A 27,936-nucleotide genomic window follows, 5' to 3' on the forward strand; every position below is an offset into this window, starting at 1 on the left:
GCTAACCCCGCACCGTTCCTGGGGTTGGGAACTTCCTTCCACCGGACCAAGTATGGGTTTGCTTTCCAGTCCGAGAGCAGAGGCGCGTCAGAGGGCCCGCTGTCCTCATGCGAAGGGCCACCAGTCAGCCCCTGCCGGGGGCGTGGTGGGGGGCGCACTTGGGGTTAGGGAGGTCCACACGGTGGCAGCCCCCGATCAGGCCTCAGGTCCTGTCCCCCATTTTGATCTGTCAGCCCCTGTCTGGACTCTGGCCCAGCTTTCCCTCCGGCTCCCTTGGGTCCAACGCTGGCGTTCCCAGGGGCACTTCCCAACACCCAATTGCTTATTCTGATATTATTAGCTGACACCTTCCACCTGCCAGGCGCTGTCCTGAGGAAACAGGCAACTAAAAGTCTTCGCACTCAGGAAGCGTCTGTTCTCGTGGAAAGGCAAAACTATGCACAAGTAGCTACAGGGCTTGGAGGGAAGAAGCAAGTGCCTTGAAGGAGAAGGAAGCAGGGTGGGGGAAGGGAGAGTAAAGCGTGTGGGGGCGTCCCTCCGGGCAAGTGACATTTGGGCAGGCCTGAGGGAGAGCCGTGGGCAGTGGCGGCTTCAGAAGCCCCGCAGGGGAAGCTTGCCCAGCGCAAGGGCAGGAGCAGGGGCAGGGGGAGGACAACGTGACTGTGGGGAGGCAGCAGCGGGGGGAGGGCTGGGAGCTGAGGCTCGAGCTCCCATGGCTCCCTGGAGGCCACTGCAAAGCATCCAAGTTCTGAGCAGAAGGGTGACACAACGTGGCGTCCGTTTCCATGGAGTCCCTCGGGTGTTGTGCTGGAAATGGACGGAAGGAGGCCAGCTCCGAGCCGGAGCAGCGAGGGCTCCTCGCCAGAGACGCGCTCGGACTGGCGTGGGCACCGCGGGGTTTACATCCAGTGCCGAGGACTGTGAGAGGGTCTGGGGTGGCTCCACGGGCTCCGGTCTGAGCAAGTGGGGCGGTCGGTAGAGCTGCCATTTTCTAAGACAGGCCGCCATGGAAGGAGCAGGAGTTGTGTTGGACAGATGGCCTCTTAAAGCCTATTTCAAACTTACAATGAAGTCATAAAAACTACAAAGAGCCCCCATATGCCTTCATCCAGATTCTCCAATTGTTAACTTTTGGCTTTATGAGGTTCCCTCCCCACCCCCGTGCCGGTGTGTTAAAATAACATAAAATGTACCATTTTACCCGCTTTTATGTGTCCCGTTCAGTGGCCTTACGTAGATTCACGCTGTTCCACCACCATCGCCACCACCACCTGTCTCCAGAGCCTTTCCACCGTCCCAGCTGAAACCGCGCGCGCGCGCATGGCACGGCGGCCCTCTCCCTGCCCAGCCCCTCCCCGGGCGGCTGCCACTCTGCCTTCGGCCTTTATGGGCCATAGGGACCTTACGTAAGTGGGATCGCATACGGTGTTTTCTTGGTGACTGGCTTATTTCACTTAGCAGAGTGTCCTCAAGGTGCGTCCGCGGTGCGCTGGATGTCGGAACTGTCTCCCTTTTTGGGGCGGAATAATATCCCATCGTGCGGAGGCCCGCGCTGCGCTGATGCGCGCGCCTGCCGGTGGCCGTGTGGGCTGTTCCGCCTGTTGGCAGCTAAGACTGATGCTGCTCTCGACAGGGGTGTACAGTGCCCCTCTTTTTAAACTTTTTAATAGCATTTATCACAACAAGTTGCATTGATTTTATTGGTTTAGAAATTTTATTTACTATATTTTTGACATGATTGAAAATTTTTTTCAGTTACATTTGATGTACATTATATTAGTTTCATGTGTACAACCGGTGATTAGAGCTCTGTATAACTGACGAGTGATCGCCCCAGTAAATCCGGGACCCATCTGACCTCACACACGGTTATTACGGTGTCACTGACTATATTCCCTGTGCTGTGCTCTACATCCCCGTGACCATTCTACAACCGCTTTGTGCTTCTTAATCCCCTCACCTCTTTCTCCCACCCTCACAACCCTTCTCCCATCTGGCAACCTTCCAAATGTTCTCTGCATCAATGAGTCTACTTCTGTTCTGCTGTTCGTTTATATTGGTGTTTAGATTCAACATACAAGTGAAATCATCTGGTGTTTGTCTTTTTCTGTCTGACATATTTCACTTAACATAATACCCTCTAGGTGCATCAACGGTTTTGCAGACAGCAAGATTCCTTCTTTTTTATGGCTGAGTCATATCCCATTGTCTATGTATACCGCTTCTTTTTTATCTGCTCACCTGTTGATACGTACTTGGGCTGCTTCCAAATCTTGGCTGTTGTAAATAATGCTGCAGTAACATAGAGGTGCATGTCTTTTCAACGGAGTGTTTTGGGTTACTTTGGATAAATACCCAGAAGTGGCATTGCTGGGTCTTTGTTTCTTGTTCTAGTCTTTGTTTTAAAGTCTATTTTGTCTGATTTGAGTATTTCTACTCCAGCTTTTTTATGTTTCCATTTTCATGAAATATCTTTTTCTATGCCTTTACTTTCAGTCTGTGTGTGTCTTTCAGTCTGAAGTGAGTCTCTTTTAAATAGCAGGTGTAGCACTGGCTGGTGGCTCAGTGGATTGAGTGCCAGCCTGCAAACCAAAGGGTCACTGGTTCGATTCCCAGTCAGGGCACATGCCTGGGTTGTGGGCCAGGTCCCCAGTGCGGGGGTGGTGTGGTGTGAGAGGCAACCACACATTGATGTTCCTCTCCCTCTCTTTCTCTCTCCCTTCCCCTCTCTAAAATAAATACACAAACAAATAAATAAAAATCTTTAAAAGATCCAGCATATGTAAGGGTCTTGTTTTTTACCCATTCAGTCAGCTTATACCTTTTGATTGGAGCATTTAATTGTTGGTAGATATGTATTTATTGTCATTTTATTAATATTTTTTATCTTTTTCTTTTTAAAGAAGACTAACATTTCTTGTAATACTGGTTTGGTGGTGATAAACTCCTTTAACTTTTTTTCTTGGTCTGGGAAGCTGTTTATCCTTTGATTCTGAAGGACAGCTTTGCTGGGTAGAATAATTGTGGTTGTAGGGCCTTATTTTTCATCACTTTGAATATTTCTTGCCAGTCCCTTCTGGCCTGCAAAGTTTCTGTTGAAAAATCTGAGAATCTTATGGGAGCTCCTTCGTAGGTAGCTAACCGCTTTTCTCTTGCTGCCTTTAAGATTTTCTTTGTCTTTAACCTTTGGTGTTTTAATGATGATGTGTCTTGGAGTGGGCCTGTTTGGGCTTATCTTGTTTGGGACTCTGTGCTTCCTGGACTTGCATGTCTATTTCCTTCACCAGGTTAGGGAAGCTTTCTGCCATTATTTTTTCAAATAGGTTTTCAATTTCTTGCTCTTTCTCTACTGCTGGCACGCCCATTATGCAAATGTGATATGCTACAGGTCATCCCAGAGGTTCCTTACACTATCCTCATCCTTTTGGATTTCTCCTTTTTGCTGTTTTGTTGGGTGTTTTCTGCTTCCTCATCTTCCAAGTCGCTGAATCGATCCTCTGCCTCATCTGCTCCATTGTTGACTCCCTGTCACATGTTCATTTCAGTTAGTGTGCCTTCATTTCTAACTTTTTTTAATGGCTTCTTGTTCTTTTTTATGCTGTTGAAGTTCTCGCTAAGTTCCCTGAGCATCCTTACAACCACTGTTTTGAACTCTGTAGCTGGTAGTTTGCTCGCCTCCATTTCACTGAGTTCTGGAGATTTGTCCTGTTCTTCCATTTGGGGCATATTTCTTTGTCCCCTCATTTTGGCTGCTTTCCTGAGTTTGTTTCTATGTATTAGGTAGAGCTGCTCCATCTCCTGTACATGACATGGCCTCTGTTGTAGGCGTCCTGTGAGGCCCAGTGGCGCAGTCTCCCCAGTCACCTGACCTAGGCGCTCCAGGTGCGCCCCGTGTGGGCTGTGTGCACCCTCATGTTGTAGCTGAGCCTGGATTGCTTTGGCATGTCACTTGGAGTGGACCCCCAGGCCAATCGGCTGCAAGGACTGGCCACCACTACAGTGAAGGAGCTGCCGTGCAGGAGCCAACCCCAAGGATCAGAACTTGTTTCAGTGGGGCTCTGGTGCCTTCCAAGTCTGCGCCTTGAGTGTGTTAGTCGTGGAGGTGGCTGGGCTGTGTTCCCACATGGTCTGAAGCTGTCCATTGGGTGCATTGGCTCTGGGCCCCCTGGCATGTGCTACAGAGCGATCTGCAGATGGCTGCTAGTTGTGCTGGGCTTGGAGGTGCCCAGGGGGGCCACGCTGCCAACTGAGGCTGCCTGCTGGTAGTGCCAGGCCCGGAGGCACCTAGCAAGATATACAGGGTACAGAGGCCAGATGCTGCTTGTTTGATTTAGGAAAATCTGGAGCATGCAAGAGGTTGTTTGTAAGGAAAAGCCACTGAGAACGGTTTCAGTGGGCCTGCAAGTTGGATGGGGCAGGTTCTCAGGGAATCACCGGTGTGGGGAGAGCAGCGTTAGCCAGGCTGACGGAGACTCAGATGCAGATGTAGCACCTGCCCGCCGGCTCAGAAACAGTGGCCTCTGCCAGCACTTCTGTCTGGGAGAAAGCTGTTCCCCCTACCCTCAGCTCTCGCCTTGATGCCAGACAATTCAGTTCCTCCATGTATGTCCCTGTGCACAGTCCCAGGTTCCTTTGAAGCTGCTGCCCCAGCACTAGAGCTCAAGAGGGAGTGGGTCTGAGTGAGTCCATGTGAGGGCCCAGTAAGAGGAACTGCCTGGGACTCCAGAGGCACTCTCTCTCACTCAGCCACAGTCCCCCCTGGTTTTCACAGCCAGAAGTTATGGGGCCTTCTCTTCCCGGCACTGGAACCCTAGGATGAATATTTTGATGTGGGGCTGGGGGGACCCCTTGTTCCCTACGTGGACCTCCACAGGTGAGTTATCCCTCCCGATTTCTAACTGCCCCACATAGGTATGGGGCCAGTCCCTTCTGGGTCTCTGCCACTCCTACCAGTCTCAATGTAGCTGCTTCTTTGTATCCTTAGTTACAAGACTTCTGTTCAGCCAGATTTCAGGTGGGTCTGAATGATGGTTGTTCTGTAGTTTAGTTGTAATTTTGACGTGGTTGCGGAAGGTTCCAAGCACAGCATTTACCTGCATGGGCACCTTGACTGGAACCTACAAATACCTTTTGAGTTCCTGCTTCTGAATTTTTGGTGTATTCACCCAAGAAGTGAACTTGCTTGCTCATTTGGTAATTCTGTTGTTTATTCTTTTGAGGAACTGCCGTGCTGTTTGTCACAGAAGCTGTACCATTCTACACTCCCACCAGGGCTTCCAGCTTCTCCGCGTCCTTGCCACACTGGTTTCCTGTTTTTCCCCTTTTTAAACAACAGTATCCGGGCGGGCATGAAGTACTGTCTCACTGCGGTTTTAATTTCGTTTCCCTGATAACTCACGTTAAGCATCTTTCCATGTGCTTATTGGCCATTTGTCCATCTTCTCTGGAGAAATGTCTATTGAGATTCTTCACTCACTTAATCAGGTTTTATTTTTTTGAGTTGTAAGAATTCCTTGGTCCCATATTCTGGATATTCTTTGTCAGGTATATGGTTTGCAAAAATTCTCTCCCATGCTGTGGGCTTCTCGTTTAAAGTTTTAAACAAAATTATGAAGTTCATTTTTCAAGTTTACAATTTAGTGGCTTTAGAATACTCACCAAGTTATACAACCATCATCCCTGTGTAATTCCAGAACATTTTCATCACCCCCAGAAGAACCTTCGAACTCGATAGCTGTCAGTCCCCACCCCCTTTCCTCCCAAGCCCTGGCGAACACTAAGCTACCTTTCGTCTCCGGATCCGTTTGCTCTGGACATTTAATGTACATGGCATCATACAGTATGCGGCCTCTTGTGAGGGGCTTATTTCACTTCGCGTCATGTTGCCACGGTTAATCCATGGTGTTGTGTCATACTGCGTTTCATTGCTGAACAGCACGCCGCCCCGCCGCTCTACCACCTTGGCTCACCGGCCGACGACCACCTGGGTCGTTTCCCTCTACCGGCCACTACGCATGCTGCTGCGGTGAACGCTGGTGTTCAAGTTCACGTGTGTGTGTGTCTGTGTTCACACTTCGTTTCGATACATAGCCAGTAGAATTGCTGTGCCATTTGGTAACTCTCATGTTTACATTTCTGGAGGACTTCCAAACTCTCACCACACCGCGCTGTCTCCTGCTCGCACCGGTGACGTGCAAAGGTTCTGGTTTCACCACATCCTCAGTTTTCTCCGGTCACCCCGCTGCTGCGAGGCAGCTCGCTGTGGTTTTGATGAGCATTTCCCTAATGCCTAGTTGTGTCGAACATCTCTTCACATGCTTTTTGGAATTGATCTTCTTTGGAGAAAAGATAATTTAGATATATTGCCCATTTTTAAATTTTTTTGTTATTGGGTTGCAAAGGTGCTTTTCTATGTTCTATTACATCTTTACCAGATACACGACTTGCAAGTGTTTTCTTCTGTGGGTGATCCTTTCATTTTCTTGATAGTTTCAAGAAGCACAAGTGTTTTTAACTTTGAGGTTTATTTTTCTTTGGTTTCATATGCTTTTGCCAATGAAAATTTATACCTCTGTTTTATTCTAATGAAAATTTACACCGCTGTTTTATTCTAAAAGTTTTAGTTTTAGCTCTTTAATTTAGGTCCCTAATCCATGGGGACTCCACAAGGTTTGGGGACCCCCAGCCCTGGGAGAGTGGGCGGTCTAGGAGGGGAGCCTGGGCCTCCCTGCTGTTGGAGCCCCAGCCCTGCGGGTGGTTCTCAGGGCCCCGGGGACAGTGTGCAGTGTGTGGGACTGTCGGGGTGGAGGCAGCTGCGGGGTGGGGGTACTGAGTACCCTGTCCTGGGACATGCGCTGACCTGGGCCTGTGCACACCTACCTCACCAGCTTCCTCTGAGACACCATTAACCATGTACGGGAGCCAAGATGGGCTGCCCGCACTGACAGCTCACACTGCCCCCCTCCCCCCAGGACCCAGCTCGGCACATGTTTGGGTGAGGGAACCTCGACTTTGTTTTCTTGTATAGGACGGCGGATGGCAGAGTCCGCCCGTCCCGTCCCGTCCCGCTGCAGTGAACACCAGGAGCCCGTGTACACATTACCTCATTTATTCTCACAACATGCCTGTGAGGTAGGGAGGGGCAGGGACTGTCCCCGTTTTACAGAGGAGGAAGTTGAGGCACACAGAGGTCGAGTGACTTGCCCAAGGTCACAGACGGCGGCCAAGCTGGAATAGGGCCCCAGAGCAGGCCCTTGGTTCACCCGGGGCCCGCAGCAAGTGCCAGACGTGAGGACGTCCCCAGCGCTGCGGTCTGCGCGCAGCAGGGGCGGCGCTCCGCACTGAGCTTGCTGCAGGCCCGGCCTCCCCTCCGCCGCCCGCCCCACCCTGCCGCCCAGGCCATCGCAGCTCCGGGCTCCCGACACCCTGGGAGTGGGGCTGGCGTGGGGAGTGGGAGAGAGGGAGGTCAGGGTAAAAAAACAGAACAGGAAACTCAGAGGCTGGGCAGGTGGGAGACCAAAAAAAAAAGGGGGGGGAGGGAGGGGCTGCTTACACACAAGGTATATATTTTTACACACACTTGTACACACACCTAGATATAGTACATGTAAAAATATATGCTATTCACACACCCGCCTCCTGCCAGGTGCCCCGAGAGCCAGCGGCGGCGCTGGCGGGCATGGGTGAGCGGAGGGCATCTGGTGAATATACACTCTAAGGTCTATGTGCATATGTACACATACGTACAGACACAGCTGCCCGCCCCGGGCACCGTGCACAGGCTCGGCCGGGGACAGACGGATGGGGTCCCTCTCTCAAGTGTCCCCTGCGAGTCACTCTGAGTCACATGTTTTGCTGAAGGAAGAAGGGACTGGAGAGAAGGGTGGGACTCTGGAGTGTGACACTGTGGCTTCTATCCCATCCCCCAGCCCAAGACTTACACCCTCCTCGTCTCAGGGAGGCATGCCACCCACCCCACCCTGCCTAGGGCTGGGGGGTCTCAGGGCGAGGGCCGCCTCTGCTGAGAGGAACCTACACCTGTGTGTGTGTGTGCACGCGTGTGACAGTGTGTGAGCACTCGGCGGGGGAGGGGACGCACGTCCATCTCTCTGTCCTCTGGGCTCTCAGCCCCGGGGAGGGCTGGGACCCAGGCAGCCGCCAGCCGGGATGTGACCCCTGTGTGAGCTCTGGAGGGAAGAGAGAAACGGAAGAATGAAAACTCTGAGGTCAGAGTGGGGGCTGCCGGGAAAAGAGGGGAGGACATGGCAGGTGCCCAAGGCTTCCCTCGGGCTGTCGTCTCTTGTAAACAAGCTCTGTGAGTTCCCGTTGGACAGAACACGTAAAAAGACTGCCGTCTGGAGGCCGGGCCGGGGAGTTGCTGAAGTCCGTCCATCTAGTCCACCTCGGCCAGCAAGAGGAAAAAACATTTTATAGTTTCGTTTCTGTTGACTTTTTTTGTGTGAAGTCTTCATAACCTAAAGCTGGGAGGGACCCAAAAAAGCCAAATTGTGAGCCCTTGTAATGCGTCAATTTGCAGATTGGCTCAGGGTCTCTAGACAGATTAACCATACTAAAGGCTGAGAAAATTTTTGTTCCATTTGCATTTAGTTTGTGGTTTTTAAAAATGACTTAAAATCGTTTGCTTCCTTGTCTCAGAGCCGGGTCTGGGCCTCGGGCACGTAAATCTCGATGCTGTCCGCGCTCTCCGTGGCCGAGTTCTGCCTCACGGAAGCTGCCCGCTTGGCCGCCAGGAGTCTCTTGCGGGCCTCCTGCCGCTGCTTGTCCCCGGCGTCGGAGGCCTTGTCACGGCTCACCGCCGGCTTGGATTTGGCTGGCTTCTTTGGGACCGGAGGGGGTGGTTTCTTTTCTTCCTTCAGTGAGACAGTGAGGAGGAAGGAAAAATAAAATAAAGGTGCCACCTTTGGTGTGGCACTGCCCCCCACTGTATGCCGGCGGCTGGAGTCTCCACCCCACCCTCCCCGCGTCGGGCACAAGCAAACACGGTTGGAATCAGGAAGCCACAAGAAGCAATGACAGTGGGAACAGCACAAGGCACAGGCGCAGAAAGCAAGCTTAGGATCCTAGAATGTTCCAGCAGTAAGGACGGACAGGCCACCTCCCACCCCCGTGCTGAACCCTGGGAGCCCGAGTCATACAGCCGGAGACGGGGTTTGAGCTCAGGCCTCCAACTCCCAGGCCACAGGCTGTTCTAGGGGATTGGAACTCACAAGGCCCTCAGCCCAGGAACCACTGGGGCCACTGTGTCACAGAACGAAGCCTGGGCCTCAGGGGAGAGGCTGGCCCCCGTGTTCTCCGGGCAGTGTGGCCCCAGGAGGAGGGCCAGTTTTCTGCCTCCCGAGTTCCAACAGCCACGCCTACGTTAGTGCTCAAGGCTGCGGGCACGTGTCCCAGGAACCCCCTTTTCTGAACATGCAGGGCAGGCTGGCATGCTTCGGGGGCAGCCTCAGCTGCAGCTCGAGGGGCATGCTGGACGAGTGCTGAGCGTGGACCCCGAGCATGGATGGACGTGAGCCCCCAGCTCAAAGACGACACACGGAGAAGGGAGCCAAGCAGCACTGACCGATGTGGGCAGCGTTATTGCCGACCAGGAATTTGTCCCTGGACTTCCCCTCCGCACTGCTCCATGCTCACCTTCCTCTTCTCGGGGGTCTCCACCAGCTGCCAGCTGTTGGCCTTGAGGTGGTAGAGTTCATCGAACTTCATGCTGATGTCCTCGATGGACAGCTGCAGCAGGTCCCAGAACCCTGCCAGGTCCTGGGCTGTTGGGTGTGGGTTGGCGTCAGGGTTCTGCGGGGCAGAGTGGGGTCAGTGGGGCAGGCAAGGTAAGGGGCTCATCCTGCACCCACCCAAAGTATGGTCTCCTGAGGCGCAGTCTTGCTCCCCTGTGCCCAGGCCTCCGCACAAGTGAATGAAGCTAGTTCCTGGTCACCGCCAGCCCTGATGGTGGAGCGCTCTGGGAGGAAGCGACAGGCCCTGCACACACATGGGGGGACCGAGGCCTTTGCCACCACGGTAGGGCTACTGTGAGGAGGGCCCTCGTGTCCCTAATGCATGCCAGGTTGACAACTGTTATTTTACAGGGCGGAAACAGAAGGTTCTGGCCACGGTCTCACTGAGGTGGGGAGGAGCCAGGACCCAACCTGGGTGGGTATGATTACAGAACCCCAGAGGTTTCCTTCCCATCATCCTGTCCTCTGACATGCTCCTCAGCCTGACCGCCGAGCTGACCCCGAGCCCCTACGGGTCCTGGAGACACACACTCTGCTGCTGTCCTCCACCCCTGGGGTACAGTCCCCCAAAACCCCCGCTGGCCGGAGAGAGGCGTCCACACTCCCAGCAGGCAGGGGTGAGGGGGAGGGAAACCCACCAAGCCTGGTGGTGGTACTTTTAAATCTCACCTTGACTGTCTCCTTAGACACGGAACATGTTTGATACAAATAAGCCAGTGCTAACTGAGCTTGGACTTTCACTGGCTGTTTTACATCGCTTTTCTACTTCAACAGGTATTAGTGAGCTGAAGGGACAGCTCCTGGCCCCTTCTTGCGCCAGCCGCTGACACGCACTGTCATCATCTTTCCAACGCCACGAACGGCGGCACCCTCTCTGTGTTACGGGAGGTCCCAGAAGCTTAGGGGGCTCCTCCAGCTGGGGCGGTCTGGCAGGCCGCCAGAGGCAGGGGAGAGAAGCATCGCACTCACCAAGTTTTGCTCACAGAGGCCCCGGAACTGCTGGAATTTCTGGGACATCAGTAGCTGGGCACTGCCCACAGCACTGAGGACTTTTCCTAGGACTGAGACAGAGAGGGCGGAATAAGACTGACTGAGCAGAGCGCAGGGTCTGGGGGTGGCGGCAGCGTCGTCAGGGCTCCCCAGGACGCCAATCAGCTGTGATGGCCGTTGGTCTTCGTTTTATCTATTAATCCATTCTCGTTGTGAAAAATGCAAACAAGATATATAATGTGAACTCCACCCCCTAGCTCCTGAGGATAATTTATGGCAATAAATCTGAAATCAATTTAAATGAAAACATTTTCCCGAAAAATGTAAACGACTATCATAGACCCAGGAAGAAACAAACTCTGATTAGACCAGCAGCTTTTCAAACACTGAAGCAGAAGTTAAAAAACTTCCAGGAAAGAGGCTTGTGTGGTTTTACAAGACCAAGGAACAGATAGTCCCTGCCTTACACTCCACCTCGTCTGAAGAGTGTAAAATAAAGACAGAAATGACACGACTAATTTCAGGAGCCCTGACAGCGGACGGCGTGGCAAGACTAAACCACTTTCGTTATGAACATAAATGTAAAGTCTTAATAAGACACGAGCAAACAGAATCCGACAGAAGAGTGAACCACGAACTACACAGCCGGGAATGCAGGCTGATTTTTCAGCGGGACTTCAGTGTTCAAATGGCGGCATGAAGAAGCACCACCGCCTGCGCCCCTCGGAAGCCCCGGAGAAGCAGAGGGGCAATGGGAGCTGGAAGGGCAGCCGTCCCCGCAGACCTGGAGCGCAGCGGGGGCACGGCTGCGTGCGGTGGCAGCCACACACGTGGGGGTGTGCGGGGTGGGCTTTGATGATGGAAGTCTCAGACGAAGGTGGCAGTTTTGCGTTCTCCAAAGCAGCACATGTGAGAGGAGAGACCAACAATCTCTTACTTTACATGAAAGGCGGGGAGGACCACCGGGGCTTTACTGAGCGGGTCCGGCACCAAGGACTCTGGGGCGGGGGGAAGCTCTGCAAGGTAAGCAGCCCTCCAGGCCTCCGGGTGCCTGGGGAGAAGACCAGGAAAAAGGGACACTGTCTCGGCCCCTCCCACAACGATCTACTGACAAGAGCTCATTAAAAATTAGCAATTAAAAAGGAGCCAAGACAGGAGGTAAACAGAAGTATTACAGGAACAGCAAATGGCAAATGAACATTACCATAAAACTGTTGCCAGGGAAGAGCCGGAAAGTGTGACTAGTTGTGAATGTGTGAAAACAGTCGTCCGAAGCAGACACAGAGGGGCTCCGAACAGATGGAGACGATGGCCGGGGAGGAAACGTGAGCTCTGGGACGGGTACGGGAGGGGGGAACCAGGCCGCCCCAGACCCAAGGGCCAGGCTGGAGGCAGCACCAGCGTAACCTGCAGAGAGCCGCGGAGGCTGAGGAAAACAGAAGGGCGGACGCTTACACTGCTCGGTCAACAAAACGTCCTTTGAAACCAACAGCTAAGCTGCTGGGACTGAAGTGAGTGCCCCCCCGCCACCCGCAGGCACTGGGGCTGCCCGGACTTGGTCTAAAGCGGAGAGGGAACAAGAGGAAAAGTCTCCCCTGAGAATTCCTAACCAAAAGACTACTTGGGCAGCTTATTTTTTTAAGAGATAAAAGAAGCTAAATGTATTAAAGAAAACATCAAAAAGAAAGTGGCTGAAAGGCATGGAAGAGACAGGGAGACTCTATCAGCATTCTAAAGGAAGAGGAGAGAGAGGCTGGAAGAAAAATATTCAAAAAGATCATGATTTAGAACTTGCCGGAAATGGCCGACACCGGTCCTCAGAGGCAGGAAGTGAAGTGAATCCCCAGCAAACCCACACGTATGTACAGTAAAACCAAGACAAGAGAAATGCTTAAAAAGCAGCCAAAGAGAAAGGAAAGATTATGGATGAAAACTGAGTATGGCACCGAGAGAAGTGTATTCACTGAGAATTCCACCCCCGGAGGAGCTGTCCCTCGGGAACGCGTGTGGCCCTGCCGCGTGCGGCTCAGTGTGCTGGCCCGCGGGCCCCAAGGCGGCTCCCGGCCGGGGCACACGCCTGGGCTGCAGCCAGGTCCCTGGTTGGGGGTGCGCAAGAGGCCACTGATCAATGTTTCCCTTTCTTTCTCCCGCCTCACTCTCTAAAAAATAAATAGAATCTTTGAAACAAACAACACACGTGGACACAAAGGTTTACAAAAAAAGAAAGAATGAGTATGAAGACTCCTGGTCAGGACGGCAGAGTAGGTAAACACTACACTTGCCTCCTCCCACAACCACTTCAAAATTATAATGAAACTACAGAACCACCATCATTTAGAGCTGCCTGAAGCCACGTCGAGTCTGGCAGGAGAGGCAGAGATGCTGCCCGAGGAGCGAGGGCCCCCATACCAGGTCAGGGTTCCAGTGCCAGGAAGGTAAGTCCCCATGACTTCTGGCTGGAGAAACCAGTGGCAATTGTGGCTGAGTGAGACAGAGGACTTCTAGAGCCCCACGCAATTCTTTTTTTTAATGTTACTGTTTTTTTAAAGATTTTTTTATTTTTAGAGAGGGAAGGGAGGGAGAAAGAGAAACATCAATGTGCGGTTGCTGGGGGCCATGGCCTGCAACCAAGGCATGTGCCTGGACTGGGAATTGAACCTGCGATGCTTTGGTTCATAGCCCGAGCTCAATCCACTGAACTACGCCAGCCAGGGTGCAATTCCTCTTAAAGGACTTACTGACCAACTCACTCGCTCTGAGCTCCAGCACTGGGGCAGCAACTCGAAAGGCACCAGGGATGAAGAGGGAGAACTGAGTTGTCTGGCTTCAGGGTGAGGCTGAAGGGCAGCTCTCCCCCGCCCGACAGAAATGCTGGCAGAAGCCACTGTCCCTGTGCTGAGCCCTCCCCCTGCAGGTGCAGGCTGGTACCACATCTGAGTGTCCATCAACCTCACTAGTACTGTTCCGCCTGCCCTGGTGATTCCCGAGACCTGCCTCCCTCAACTTGTGGACTCACCCAAGCTGCTTCCAGTGGCTTTTCCATACAAACAGCATGTCTTGACTCATGCTTTGGACTTTTAAAATCTCTCGAAGGTCCCCAAACCGCAAATAAGCAGCATCTGGCCTCAGCATGCCCCATGCCTCTTGTTAAGTGCCCACAGGCCTGGCATTAGTGGCAACTGGTCTTGGTTCACAGATGAGTCTCTCCCAGGCAGCTCCCAGCTCAGCTGGCAACCATCTGTGATCACTTAGTAGCTCGCACCAGGTGGCCTTAGGGAGGGTGCAGGCAGCAGCTGACCTTAGCCTACACCTCCCAAGAGGCCACAGAGCCAACACACCTGGTGGCCAGCTTCAGACCACACTAGACCACCACCCACGTCCACAAACGACTCACTCAAAGGACATACTTGGCAGGTGCCAGAGCCCTGCCTAAAGCAAATCCTCAGTAAGCCAGCCTCTGTGACCAGTCCTTACAACAAATCCACCTGTGGGTCAGTCCCTCCCACTGATGTACCAACAGCAAGCAAGTCTCAACTACAATAGGAGGGCACACACAACTCATACAAGGGATATACTTGGAGCACCTGGCTCAGGTGGCCAGGGAGACTGTGCCCGAGCTCCACAGGGTTTCTATTACGTGAGACCATTCCACAGGACACATGGCAGCGGTACCCATACACAGAAACAAACAGGGAGGCAGCCAGAATGCAGAGACAAACATGCCCCCAATGAAAGAACAGGAGAAATCTCCAGAAAAAGAACTCAGTGAAATGAAGGCAAGCAAACTACCAGATACAGAGTTCAAAACAATGGTTATAAAGATGCTCAAGGAACTTAGCGAGAACTTCAACAGCATAAAAAAGGACAAGAAGCCATTAAAAAAAGTTAGAAATGAAGGCACACTAACTGAAATGAACATGTGACAGGGAGTCAACGGTGGAGCAGATGAGGCGGAGGATCGATTCAGCGACTTGGAAGATGAGGAAGCAGAAAACACCCAACAAAACAGCAAAAAGAAGAAAGAATCCAGAAGGATGAGGATAGTGTAAGGAGCCTCTGGGACATCAAGCGTAACATTTGCATCACAGGGATACTAATACTAGAAGGAGAAGCGAGAGAGCAAGGAACTGAAAACCTGTTTGAAGTAATAATGACAGAAAACTTCTCTAGCCTGGCAAAGGAAATAGGCGAAGGAAAAAGCTCAGGAAGCAGAGAGAGTCCCAAAAAAGGTGAACTCAAAGAGGCCCACATCAAGATACATCATCACTAAAATACCAAAGGTACATACAAAGAGCAGATTTTAAAAGCAGCAAGAGAAAAGCAGTTAGTTACCAACAAGGGAGCTCCCATAAGACTCTAAGCAGATTTAACAGAAACTTTGCAGGCCAGAGGAGACTGGCAAGAAATATTCAAAGTGGTGAAAAGCAAGGACCTACATGCAAGATTACTCTACCTAGCAAAGCTATCATTTAGCATCTAAAGGGAGATAAAGAGCTTCCCAGACAAGAAAAAACTAAATGAGTTCACTACCTAACAGTATTATAAGAAATGTTAAAAGGACTTCTTTAAGAAAAAAAAATATGAATAATAAAATGGAAGGCCATAACTACGTATCAACAATGACTTTAAGTGCAAAGGGATTAAATGCTCCAGTCAAACGACACAAGGTGGCTGAATGGATAACAAAACAAGACCCTCACACATGCTGTTTACAAGAGACTCAGACACAGACTGAAAGTAGAAGTACAGAAAAAGATATTTCATGAAAATGGAAATGGAAAAAGAAAAAGCTGGGGTACAACACTTATACCAGATAAAACAGACTTTAAAAACAAAGGCTATATAACAAGAGGCAAAGAAGTACCCAGCAATTCCACTTCTGGGAATTTGTACTAAGAAACCCAACGCACTAATTCATGACCACAGCCAAGACACGGAAGCAGCCCAAGTGCCGGTCAATAGGCGAATGGATAAAGAAGTGGTGCACACATTCAGTGGACTGCGACTCAACCATAAAAAGGTTCTATAAATGTCTAGTCACTATGCTGTACACCTGAAAGTTATATAATACTGTATGTCGACTGTAATTAAAAATAAAAAATTATTAAAAAATAAATAATGAGTGTGAATGGGGAAAGGACAGTCTCTTCAATAAATCGTGCTGGGGAAACTATCTCCACATGCAAAAGAATGAAGTTAGACCCTTACCCTATGCCACAGAAAGGATCAAATACCTAAATGTAAAAGCTAAAACTGTAAAACTCAGATTAAAAAAATGGAGCAAATCTTCATAACTTTGGATTTGGCAATAGTTTCTTTTTTAAGTATTTATTTATTTCTAGAGAAAGGGGAAGGGAGGGAGAAAAAGAGGGACAGAAACATCAGTGTGTCATTGCCTCTCATGCACCCCCTACTGGGGACCTGGCCTGCAACCCAGGCATGTGCCCTAGACTGGGAATCGAACCAGCAACCCTTTGGTTCACAGGCCAGTGCCCAATCCACTGAGCCACAACAGCCATTACACAACCAGTAATATGGGTATTATAAAAACACCCCCACCCCGCCTCAGAAAATAAGTACGGATACAGATGTGTGCAAACAGGAATATAAAATGGTGTGGCTGCTGCGGAAAACAGTTTGGTTGTTCCTCAAAAAGTTAAACATGGAATTACCATATAACCCAACAATTCCACTGCTAGGTACAGAGAGACTAAAATAGATACATGACAAAATTCATAGCGGCATTATTCATAATAGTAAAACACGGTAAGAACCCTAGTGCCCATTAACAGATGAATGGATACACAAAATGTGGTATATACATACAATGGAGTATTAGCCATAAAAAGGAATGAAGTTCTTAAAAGATTTTATTCTCATTTGAGATGGGGGAAAGAGAGGGAGAGAAACATTGACACGAGAGAGAAACACCGATCGGCTGCCTCCTGCACGTGCTCCAGCCCGGGACTGAGCCTGCAACCTGGGCATTGAGCCCGCAACCCGGGCACGTGTCCTGACTGGGAATAACAGTGGCAACCTTTTGGTTACGGGACCAAGCTCCAACCAACTGAGCCACGCTGGCCGGGGCTGAAGTTCTGATACATGCCATGACATGGACAAACCCTGGAAACATGATGCTAAGGGAAAGGAGCTAGACACAAAAGGCCAAATACTGTGTCTACAAAAAGTGGCAGACTGTAAGGAGCAACTGACAAATCTACCACAACAGTGGGAGACCTTAGCGTGGCTGAGCAGCTAACAGGTAAGGTATTTCAAAAACAAAACAGTAAGGACAGAGAATATTTGATTCACTTAACAAAATTTATCTAAAAGAGCCGTAACATGGAACCATATACCCACCAGCTGTAAAATATGCTTTCTTTCCACACACGTTCAAAATTTAACACGTTCAAAATGCAACTCCTGACTTTTCTCCTGACATCTGTCTACACTAGTCTTCCCCACCTTGGTGGCAGCGCCATCCTTTTCATCACTCAGACATCAAATCATTTTTGATTCCTTTCACTCTTTTTAAAAAAACTAAACTTCCCGGGGTGATACTGGTAAATAATACCATGAAAATTTCATATGTACGATTCTGTAACACGTCATTGTGTACTGCACTGCGTGCCCACCATACCCGAAGTCTAGCCTCCTTCTGTCACCATGTATTTGCCCCTCCACTCTTCTTCCTTATCCAGCCCACCAGGAAATCCTGCTCTGCCTTCCGGACACATCCAGAGTCTCGTGCCTGCCTTAAACGCTCCATGGCTGCCGCCATCTTCTCTGACCCAGGCTGGTTACATCCTCCTAACCCATCTCCTAGCATCCACTTGTGCCTCTCCCCTGCCCGTTCTCTTTTGAATAGAGAAAACAGATTAATCCTTTTGAAAAAATTGCACCACTCAGAACTCTTCTGGGACTAACAGCCAAGGCTTTGGGAACACCTCTGAGGCACTCTGTGATCTGGGGTGCTCTGCTACCTCTCTCTCACTCACTGCTGCGGCCACACCAGCCGTCTTCCTTGGGTCTGAACATGTCAAACACTGGCCTGCCGCAGGAGGTCTCTATCCCTGCCATTACCTCTCATCTCCAGATTCCTAAGACCTCTCCCCCCTCAGATTTCTGCTCCAAGGTCATCTAATTGGGGAGACCTTTTCTGACTCCCCTATATGGCACAGCAACACTGCCTGCCCCCCCATGTAAGCTCCATGAGGGCGGTACTTAATTTTGTTCACTGCTAAGCCTCAGAAGCTAGAACAGTGCCTGGTACATGGTAGGTACTCAGTACCTGTTCAATGAATGAAGGTCAGGACGAGGGAAGGGGTGCTATATTATCCATACTATTCCACAATATTCTTAAGATCCTACAATTAGACAAGATATACATGAGACACAATATAGAGAAACACAAAAATTGCCATGTTAACAAACAGTATGATCATTTATGATGTGACCCTAAGAGAACGGAGAATTATACAAGGTTGATGTTTGATCCATGTACATCCACGTACATGGATCAAACATCATTTCTATCTACCGGCAATAACAAATTAGGATGTATAAATATTAAAAATGATTCATTTTACTATCAAAATCTAGTAAGTATCAAGGAATAAATCTAGTAATAGTAGGTAATATCTTCATGGAAAAATCAAACAAATATAGAGAGCTTCTGGCCAAGATGGAGGAGTAGATAGATATACTTTGCTTCCTTATATAACCAAGAGAAGGACAACAACCAATTTAAAAACAAAAAACAGCCAGAGCTGCCAGAAATCAAGCTATATGGACGTCCAACAACTAAGGAGCTAAATAAGAAACATTCACCCAGACTGGTGTGTGCGTGTGGGGTGGAGACGGGAAGCCAGGGTGGAGAGGATGTGTGGCAGGGTGGTGTCTGGTGGAGCAGGTGGGCGAGGCGGTGGCTGGCCAACCAGGTGGTCCCACATTCATGTGTGGATAAGCTGGGAGGAAAAACTAGGGAGCGAGACAGACACCCAACATAGGGTTCCAGCGCTGGGAAATAAAGCCTTAAAGCCTCGGCCTGTAGAAGTCTGTGGGGGTTGTGGCGGTGCGACGAACTCCCAGCCTCACAGGAGAGTTCGTCGGAGAGACCCATAGGACCCTAGAATGTACACAAACCCACCCACTGGGGAGTCAGCACCTGAAAGGGCACAATCTGTTTGTGGGAAGCAGGGGAAGTGACTGAAAGCGGGGTGAGAGCTGAGCAAGCAGCACTGACCCCTCCCCCCTACACAGCGCCATAACACCAGCAATGTGGGCTGCCCCACCCTGGTGAATACCTAAGGCTCCGCTCCTTAAAACGTAACAGGTGTGCTGAGACAAAGAAATATGGCCCAAGTGAAAAAAACGGATCAAAACTCCAGAAAAAGAACTAAGCGATGAGGAGATAGCCAACCTATTAGATGCAGAGTTTGAAACACTGGTAATCAGGATGCTCACAGAAATGGTTGCGTATGATCACAAAATAGAGGAAACAGTGAAGGCTATGCAAAATGAAATAAAACAAAACATACAGGGAACCAACAGTGACAGGCAGGAAACCAGGACTCAAATCAATGACTGGAGCAGAAGGAAAAAGTAAACGTTCAACCCGAACAGAATGAAGAAAAAAGAGTTCCAAAAAATGAGGAGAGGCTTAGGAACCTCCGGGACAACTTTTAATGTATCAACATCTGAAATCATAGCAGTGCCAGAAGGAGAAGAGGAAGAGCAAGAAATTGAAAACTTATCTGAAAACATAATGAAGAACTTCCCCAATCTGGCAAAGGAACTAGACATGCAAGTCCAGAAAGCTCAGAAAGTCCCAAAGAAATTAGATCCAGGAGAAACACACCAAGACACATCATAATTACATTACCCAAGATTAAAGATTTTATGTAGCATATGCAACATTTTCACTATATTATTCTTTATTATTTCAAGAAAGGTAGAAACACAACTGAAACATAAAAAGGAGAGAATCTTCAAAGCAGCAAGAGAAAAAGACGGTTCTCTGCAAAGGAGTCCCCATAAGACTATCAGCTGATTTCTCAAAAGAAACCTTGCAGGCAAGAAGGGGCTGGAAGGAAGTATTCCAAGTCATGAAAGGCAAGGACCTACATCCAAGATTGCCCTATCCAGCAAAGCTATCATTTAGGATGGAAGGGCAGATAAAGTGCTTCCCAGATAAGGTCAAGTTAAAGGAGTTCATCATCACCAAGCCCTTATTCTATGAAATTTTAGAGACTTATCTAAGAAAAAGAAGATGGTCAAAACTATGAACAGTAAAATGACAACCAACTCACAACTATCAACAACTGAACCTAAAAAAACAAAAACTGAAACCAAGCAAACAACTACAACAGGAACAGAATCAAAGTAATGGAGATCACATGGAGCGCTGTCAGTGGGGAGAGGGAGGAGGGAGAATGGGGGGAAGGTACAGGGAATAAGAAGCAAAACTGGTAGGTACAAAATAGACAGACAGAGGTTAAGAACAGCATAGGAAATGGAGAATCCAAAGAACTTACATGTACGACCCATGGACATGAACTAAGGGGGAGTACTGGTGAGAGGAGGGTGCAGGGTGGAGGAGGTAAAGGAGAGAAAAAAATGGGACAACTGTAATAGTATAATCAAGAAAATACACTTTAAAAAATAGAAAGATATCTGAATAAATATTGGGCTGAACAAAAAGTTTGTATGTTTTTTTTTTTCCATAAAAGACACATTTTTCATTTTCACCAGTAACTTTATTGAGTTGGATATTTTGAGTATGCTGGCTATATCCCAGGTGGTATAATGCTGGCTGTCCTCAATGTCTCGATTTGATTGGTATCAACTTCAACTGACCTACCCGACCACGGGGCATCGTCCAGCAAGAAACCTCCAGCACAAAACTCTGTAAACCACTTTTGACACATTCAATCAGTCATACCTTCTCCATACACTGCACACATCTCTTTGATGTTTCAGTTGTTTTTACCTTTCTTGAAATAATAAAGAATAATATAGTGAAAATGTTGCATATTTTCTTCCATCTTTAATATTAAAATGGCCACATAAAAATTCACCAAGTTTGATAAGTTTTTTTTTAAATGCACGCTGATATGACCACTGTCACAATACAATCTAACAAAACTGTTTCAAATGAAGTTAAAGACAACTGAGCACTACCAGAACTATCTTACAGTTAAGGCCAAACGAACTTTTTGGCCAAATCAATAGATAAACTTTATTCGCAAATAAAAAGACTCAATATTTCACAGGTATCAGTTTTTCCCAAATTAATCTATAAATGTCCCAGCAAAATTTTTTCTGGGTAACTTGATACACTAATTCTTAAATTAGTCTCAGAAGAGTGAAGAGTGAAAATGTAAGTCAATTTTCTTTTTTGGACAAAAAGAATAAGGAAGGAGGATTCGCCTTACTAGATACCAAGTCAAGTTTCAAAGCTATGGTAACTGAAGTTGCACTAACACAGAAAAGAACAAAAGTGCCGTTGAACAGAACGGAGCCCAGAAACACACCCCTGCATATGTGGGAACTTGGCAGAGGCTGTGACCGACCAGCATTACTAATCGGTGAGGAAGGCGGAGGCTTCAATAACTAGTGTTGTGACAGCTGGCTTTCCATATGAAAAATATAAAATGAGATCCACAAATACAAACTTCAGATGGATGAAACACCTACATATCAGAAAACAAACCCCACCCAAACTTTGAAACCATGAAAAAATCTCTACCCCATTGGAACACAGAGGGTATTTGTAAGAATCAAAGGTGCATTCAATACAGCAAGAAGATATAAGAATGACAAACACATGCACCTAATGACAGGCCATCCAAATGTATGAACAGACAGACTGAAGGGAGAAACAGTTCTACAATAACAGAGACTTCAATACCCCGCTCACAATAATGGATAGAACAACTAGATGGAAGATAAGTGAGGGAAGAGAGGACCTGAAGCAACACAGCAAAGCAACTAGATCTAACACACACAGAACACTCTACCCAACAACAATAGAATAGACATTCTTCTCAAGTGTACACGGGACATTTTCCAGGACAGACCATATGGTAGGCCACAAATTAAGTCTCAATCGAGTTTTTAAAAAGATAACAAAGTATCTCCTCTGACTACAATAGGATGGAGTTACAAACCAATAACAAAAGGAAAACCAGAAAATTCACAAAACTGTGGAAATTAAGCAACACTTTTAAACAATGAATCAAAGAAGAAATCAAAAGGGAAATATACTGAACCTATGGGACACACCAAAAGTGTTGCTAAGAGGTCAACTTACAGCTATAAAGGCTTACATTAAAAAATAAGAAAGAAACCCTGGCTGGCGTAGCTCAGTGGACTGAGCACGGGCTGCGAACCAAAGTGTTGCAGGTTCGATTCCCAGTCAGGGTACATGCCTTGGTTGCAGGCCATGAGCCCCAGCAACCGAACATTGATGTTTCTCTCTCTCTCTCCTTCCCGTCCCTCACTAAAAATAAAAAACAAAAAACAAGAAAGATCTCAGATCAACAACCTACCCTTGCAACTCAAGAACTATAAAAAAGAGAAATCCAAAGCTAAAGAAGGAATAATAAATAATAAAAATTGAGCAGAGAGAAATGAAATAGAAAATAGGAAATATTCAATACAACCAAAAGCTGTTTCTCCAAAAAGATCAACAAAATTGACAAACCTTTAGGAGCTAGACTAAGAAAAACAGATTAAGATCCAAATTACTAAAATCAGAAATGAAAGTCAGTATATTACTACTGATTCTACAGAAATATATGCCAATACATTGGATAACTTCAGATGAAATGGAGAAATTCCTAGAAACACAAAACCTACCAAAATGAAATCCCAAAGAACTAGAACATCTGAATAGGTCTGCAGCTAGTAAGGGCTTTGAATCAGTAATCAAAAATCTCGCAGCAGAGAAAAGCCCTGGACCTGATGGCTCCAGTGGTGAATTCTACCAAACATTTAAAGAGCTAATAACAATCATTCTCAAACTTTTCCAAAAACTTGGAGGGAATACTTCCTAACTCATTCTTATGAGGCCAGCATTACCCTGATGCCAAACCCTGACAAAGACACTACAAGAAAAGAAAACTAGACTAATACAGAATACTGATGCAAAAATCCTCAACAAAATACTAGCAAACAGAATTCAGCAGCATACTAAATCTAAAAAAAAAAAACAACAACCAAGGAATATGTTCCCAGAATGTAAGGATAGTTCAACATACGAAAACTGATCAATATAATACACCACATTAACAGAATGAAGAAAAAAACCCACATGATCATTCTAAACTGACAGAGAATAAAAGCATTTGACAAACACCTTTCATGACAAAAACATACACAACAAATTAGGAATGGAAGGAAACTACCTCAACATAATAAAAACCATGAATGAAAAGCTCGCAGCGAACATCATACCGAATGGTGCAGGACTGGAAGTGTTTTCTCCAGGATCAGACACAAGGCAAGGGTGCCTGCTTTCACCACTTCTATTCAAACACAGTGCTGGAAGTTCAGTACAGCAATTAAGCAAGAAAATAGAAATAAAAGGCATCCACATTGTAAAAGGAAGAAGTAAAATTATTCTGTTTGAAAATGGTAAGATCTTATTATACAGCAAAGTAGCAAGGTATAAAGTCACACACAAAAGTCATCTGCATTTCAATATACTAATTACAAAATAATTTCATTTACAATAGTACCAAAAGGATAAAATATTTAGGAATTAACCAAGGAGGCCAAAGTCTTGTACAATGAAAACTAGAAAATACTACCAAAAGAAATTAAATAAGCCCTGGCTAGTGTGGCTCAGTTAGCTGGAGCATTTTCCTGTACACCAAAAGGTCATGGGTTTGATTCCTGATCCGGGCACATGCCTAGGTTGCAGGTTTGGTCGCCAGTTGGGGTATGTGTGAGAGGCAGTTGATGGATGTTTCTCTCTCTCCCCCTCCCCCACCCCTCTCTAACATCAATAAGCATGACCCTGGATGAGGCTAAAAAAAAGAAAGAAATTAAAGAAGACATAGTAAATGGAAACCATGTTGATGGACTGCAAGACAAAGTGATTCCTATCAAATTCCCAATGATTTTTTTTGCAGAAATAGAAAAACTCATCTTTAAAATTCATATGGAATCTCAAAGGACCTTGAATAGCCAAAACAATATTGAAAAAGGACAAAGTTGCAGAATTTGTACTTCCTGATTTGAAAACTTACTACAAAACTACAGTAACCAACACAGTGTGGCACTGGCATAAATACAGACACACAGATCCACGGTATAAAGAGCCCAGAAAAAACCCCTCACACATACGGCCAAATGACGGTGTCAAGACCACCCAACAGGGAAAGGACAGGTCTTTCCAACAAATGGTGTTGGGAAACCATGATATCTACATGCAAAAGAATGAAGTTGGCCCTTATCTAACACCATATACTAAACTCAAAACGGATCAAGAACCTAAGTATAAGACCTAGAGCAACAAAAGCATTAGGAGAAAACAGGTCACACGCTTCTTGACACTGGATTTGGCAACGATTTCTTGGATGTGACAATAAAAGCATAGGGAACAAGAAAAAATAGACAAGACTTACAAAAATTTTAAACTCTTGTGCATCAAAAGACACTATCCGAGAGAAAAAGGCAACCCACAGAATGGGAGCAAATATTTGCAAAATCATATATCTGATAGGGATTAATATTCAGAATATATATAGAACTCCTAAAATGTTTTAATTACAGTTTACATTCATTATTATTTTGTATTAGTTTCAGGGGTATAGCATAGTGGTTAGATAGTCATATATTAGTACTTTATACAGTGATCCCTTCATTATTTCAAATACCCACCTGGCACTATATATCGTTATTATAATATTACTGACTGTGTATTTCCTGTGCTGTACTTCACATCTGTGACAATTTTGTAACTACCAATTTGTCCTGCTTAATCCCTTTACCTTCTTCATGCAGCTTCCCAACCCAACTGGCAACTATCAGTTTTTGTTTTCTGTATCTGTGAGTCTCTATTTTGTTTATCTTATTATTTAGATTCCACAAATAAGTGAAATCAATTGATATCTGTCTTTCCCGGACTGACTTATTTCACTTAGTTTAATACCCACTAGCTCCATCCATGCTGCCACAAACACTAAGATTTCATTCTTGTTGATGATGGAGTAATATTTCATTGTAGATCCATATTATATCACATTTTTTAAAAATCTTATTTATTTTTTAGAGAGAGGGACAAAACCATCAGTGTGAGGGAAACATTGATGGGTTGCTTCCCGTACATGTCCCAACGCAGGACTGCAACCCAGGCATGTGCCCTGACCCAGAAGCAAACCAGGGACCTTCTGCTTTGTGGAATGATGCCCAACCAACCGAGCCACATGGGTCAGGGCATGTACCACAAGTTTTTATCCACTCCTTTATTGATGGTCACTTGAGTCACTTCCATATCAATCTCTTTACCCTAATTTTTAATATGTATGTCCATAACTTAAAAAATAAGTGGAAGCACAGTGATGTAAGAGCAACAGGAAAATTGGACTTCATCAAAATTAAAAACTTTTGTGCATCAAGATATCCCATGCAGCCCTGGCTGGTGTGGCTCAGTGGGTCGAGTGCCAGCCTGTAAACCAAAGGGTCGTTGGTTCGGTTCCCAGTCAGGGCACATGCCTGGGTTGTGGGTCAGGTCCCCAGTGGAAGGCACATGGAGGCAACCACACATTGATGTTTCTCTCCCTCTCTTCTCCTCTCTAAAAATAAAAATAAAATCTTTAAAAAGAAAAGAAAATTGGTTAAAAGATATCCCATGTAGCAATATTGTTGCTGATCCTGCCATCAGAGGTTTGATCATGATGCGTAAATAATGATAGCTCCATCTTTGATGCTATTACTATGTATTACTAACATTACCAGCATATTACCATGGATTTTGCTGTTTGTATTATTTAATATAGTTAGCTTTTAGAAACTCTAAAATTAAGTTTTATTTTAACTTAAATCACAAAATTAAAAAACAAGTGGAACCACTAAGCTTGCAACAAAAGGAGCACATCTCCTGTTTCTTCCTCTCTTACTCCTGAATCAGCTCCTCACTATTATCTGCTCTAAAAAAGATTTTGTTTATCTATCTATCTATTTATTTATTTATTCATTCATTTTTAGAGAGGGGGTTAGGGAGGGAGGAAGAGAGGGAGAGAAACATCAGTGTGTGGTTGCCTCTAGTGTGCCCCCACACTGGGGACCTAGCCTACAACCCAGGTCAGGGAATGTACCCTGACTGGGAATCAAACCAGTGACCCTTTGGTTCACAGGCCAGTGTTCAGTCCACTGAGCCATACCAGCCAGGGCTAAAAGAGCAAATTTTATGGCGTGTGAGTATCTCAGTAAGTTGTCAGAGTGTGGAAAATGACGAAGAAGGCCTTCCAGAAAGAAACAAAAAAAGAGAGCTACAAGGAGAAAAAGATCCAAGACTGAGGATCACTCCAGCAGGTCCAACATCTGGGTGACGACAATCTCAGACAGCGAGAACAGAGTAATAAATGAAAGAGAGGAAATTATTTTTAGAACTGAATGCAAGACTATTCTCAGAAATGGAAGACCAGAGTCTCCACACAGAGACGGCCTATTCATTACCGGTATGATAAATGGGCAAAGACCCATCCAGGGCACAACACTGAGAAATTTTACAAGAGAAGTACAGTGAAGACCCTAATAGCTTCCAAAGATAAAAGCATACAAAGGACTGAGAACTGGAATGGCACCAGACTTTTCAGTGTAAGTAATGAAAGCTAACACATTACAGCCTTTGAGATTCTGAGGGAATGCTATTTTCAACTGTATATATAAGTTACATATACACATATAAACACATTTATACATAGTTCATATTTGTAACTTTCAACTGCACACCCAGCAGACTGTGTGAGGTCCGAATGAAAGGCGTGGCAGTTGAAGGTATGCTGCAGTAAAAGGGGAGTCTGGAGCCAAGACAGAGAAAGGCCACGTGGTCCAGAAAGCAGGGTGTCCACCGTGGGAAAGTGGCCAAGGGCAGTCCCAGGGGATGAAAAGGGAAGCCCCTGGACAGCAGCTGGCCAGGTCGGAGCAGAGGGCAGGAGACAGCACCAGGAAGAACAGGAAAGCGTGTCTGCCTATCTGGAGGGCGGGTGGATCGAGTAGAGCACGTGCAAAGATTACAGGTAGGAGCTTATACAATAAAGTATACCAGGAAGACAGGGTACTATTCATTCTAGGAAAAACAAAATGTACGAGGAAAGAAAATGAAATCGTAACATATTATTAGGCTCCGCAGGGAACATTATTTACAGGCTCACAGAAATCTTGGTTGTTATTTAACTCCAAACCGCGATGTGATGTGAGACACAGAGGTGGGACCCAGGAGGGGGGTGCACTCGTCTGTTAACAGCAGGAACTCAGTGTGGTGACAATGAGTGGCACAGATGACACAAAAGGGAATCACGTTAAAGAAGAAGTATGAAGGTAAATGTAAATACAGCGTGCACAGCTGACAAGGCTGGCAGCAGCGAAGGCTAAGGTGGCGTGGCGGCAGTGGGCTGGGCGGTTTCGCAGGAGCCTTTTAGTGCTCTCACTGATCCTTGCCTCCATTCCAATTTTTAAAAGGCTATTATTATAAAAAGCTACTAGGTGTATACCTCCTAACAGTTCCCTGCACACACACAGTGGGTGTGACCTCAAAGATGGGAACTGGCCTAGAGGATGGTGAAAACAGTGACTCTGAAGCGCTCTCTGAACCATCCAAGGGCTCCCTCAGGCCCCGCCCCATCGTCAGTGCAATGCTGGCTCCTTCCCTCTGGATAGTCTGGAGGCCCGTCCTTCGTGGATGTTCTGTGGAGGGGCTAGCTGGGGACTGGGGCTTTGGCCTAGCCAGGCCAGCACAGGGCGTGGCTCCCGGGACCCTGCCCTGGTGCTTTCCGAGGCAGCCTGCCTCCGAACCACTGCTCTCCTATAAATCGACCACCTGCGAGTTCAGGCTCACAGGGGAGCCTACGTATTTCTAGCTTTCTTGAACTAATTCACCAGGGGAATTTTTAGAAGTAGGCATGGCATAGATAGAAACATAAGTGGAAAAGCAGATGACTTCTGTCTCACCCACGCACAGCTCCTC

At 47.1% G+C, this 27,936-nt stretch overlaps 1 protein-coding gene across 3 annotated transcripts in view; it reads right to left on the minus strand.

Annotated features, from left to right (window-relative positions):
• Positions 1–7,092: 7,092 nt before the first annotated feature.
• The window catches only part of DLGAP4 (DLG associated protein 4), a 189,960-nt gene continuing 169,116 nt past the window's right edge, over positions 7,093–27,936 (minus strand). For all 3 annotated transcript variants that reach the window (XM_045833600.1, XM_045833601.1, XM_045833602.1), the window contains 3 exons: positions 10,719–10,810; positions 9,652–9,807; positions 7,093–8,870 (listed from right to left, as the gene is read on the minus strand). In XM_045833600.1, the coding sequence (XP_045689556.1) occupies positions 8,652–8,870; positions 9,652–9,807; positions 10,719–10,810 (467 nt within the window). In that variant the 3' untranslated portion in view covers positions 7,093–8,651. The remainder of the gene's footprint in view (positions 8,871–9,651; positions 9,808–10,718; positions 10,811–27,936) is intronic.

The sequence above is a fragment of the Phyllostomus hastatus genome, unplaced genomic scaffold, assembly GCF_019186645.2.
Source record: "Phyllostomus hastatus isolate PE091 unplaced genomic scaffold, TTU_PhHast_1.1 phas_contig_17, whole genome shotgun sequence".
NCBI lineage: Eukaryota > Metazoa > Chordata > Mammalia > Chiroptera > Phyllostomidae > Phyllostomus > Phyllostomus hastatus.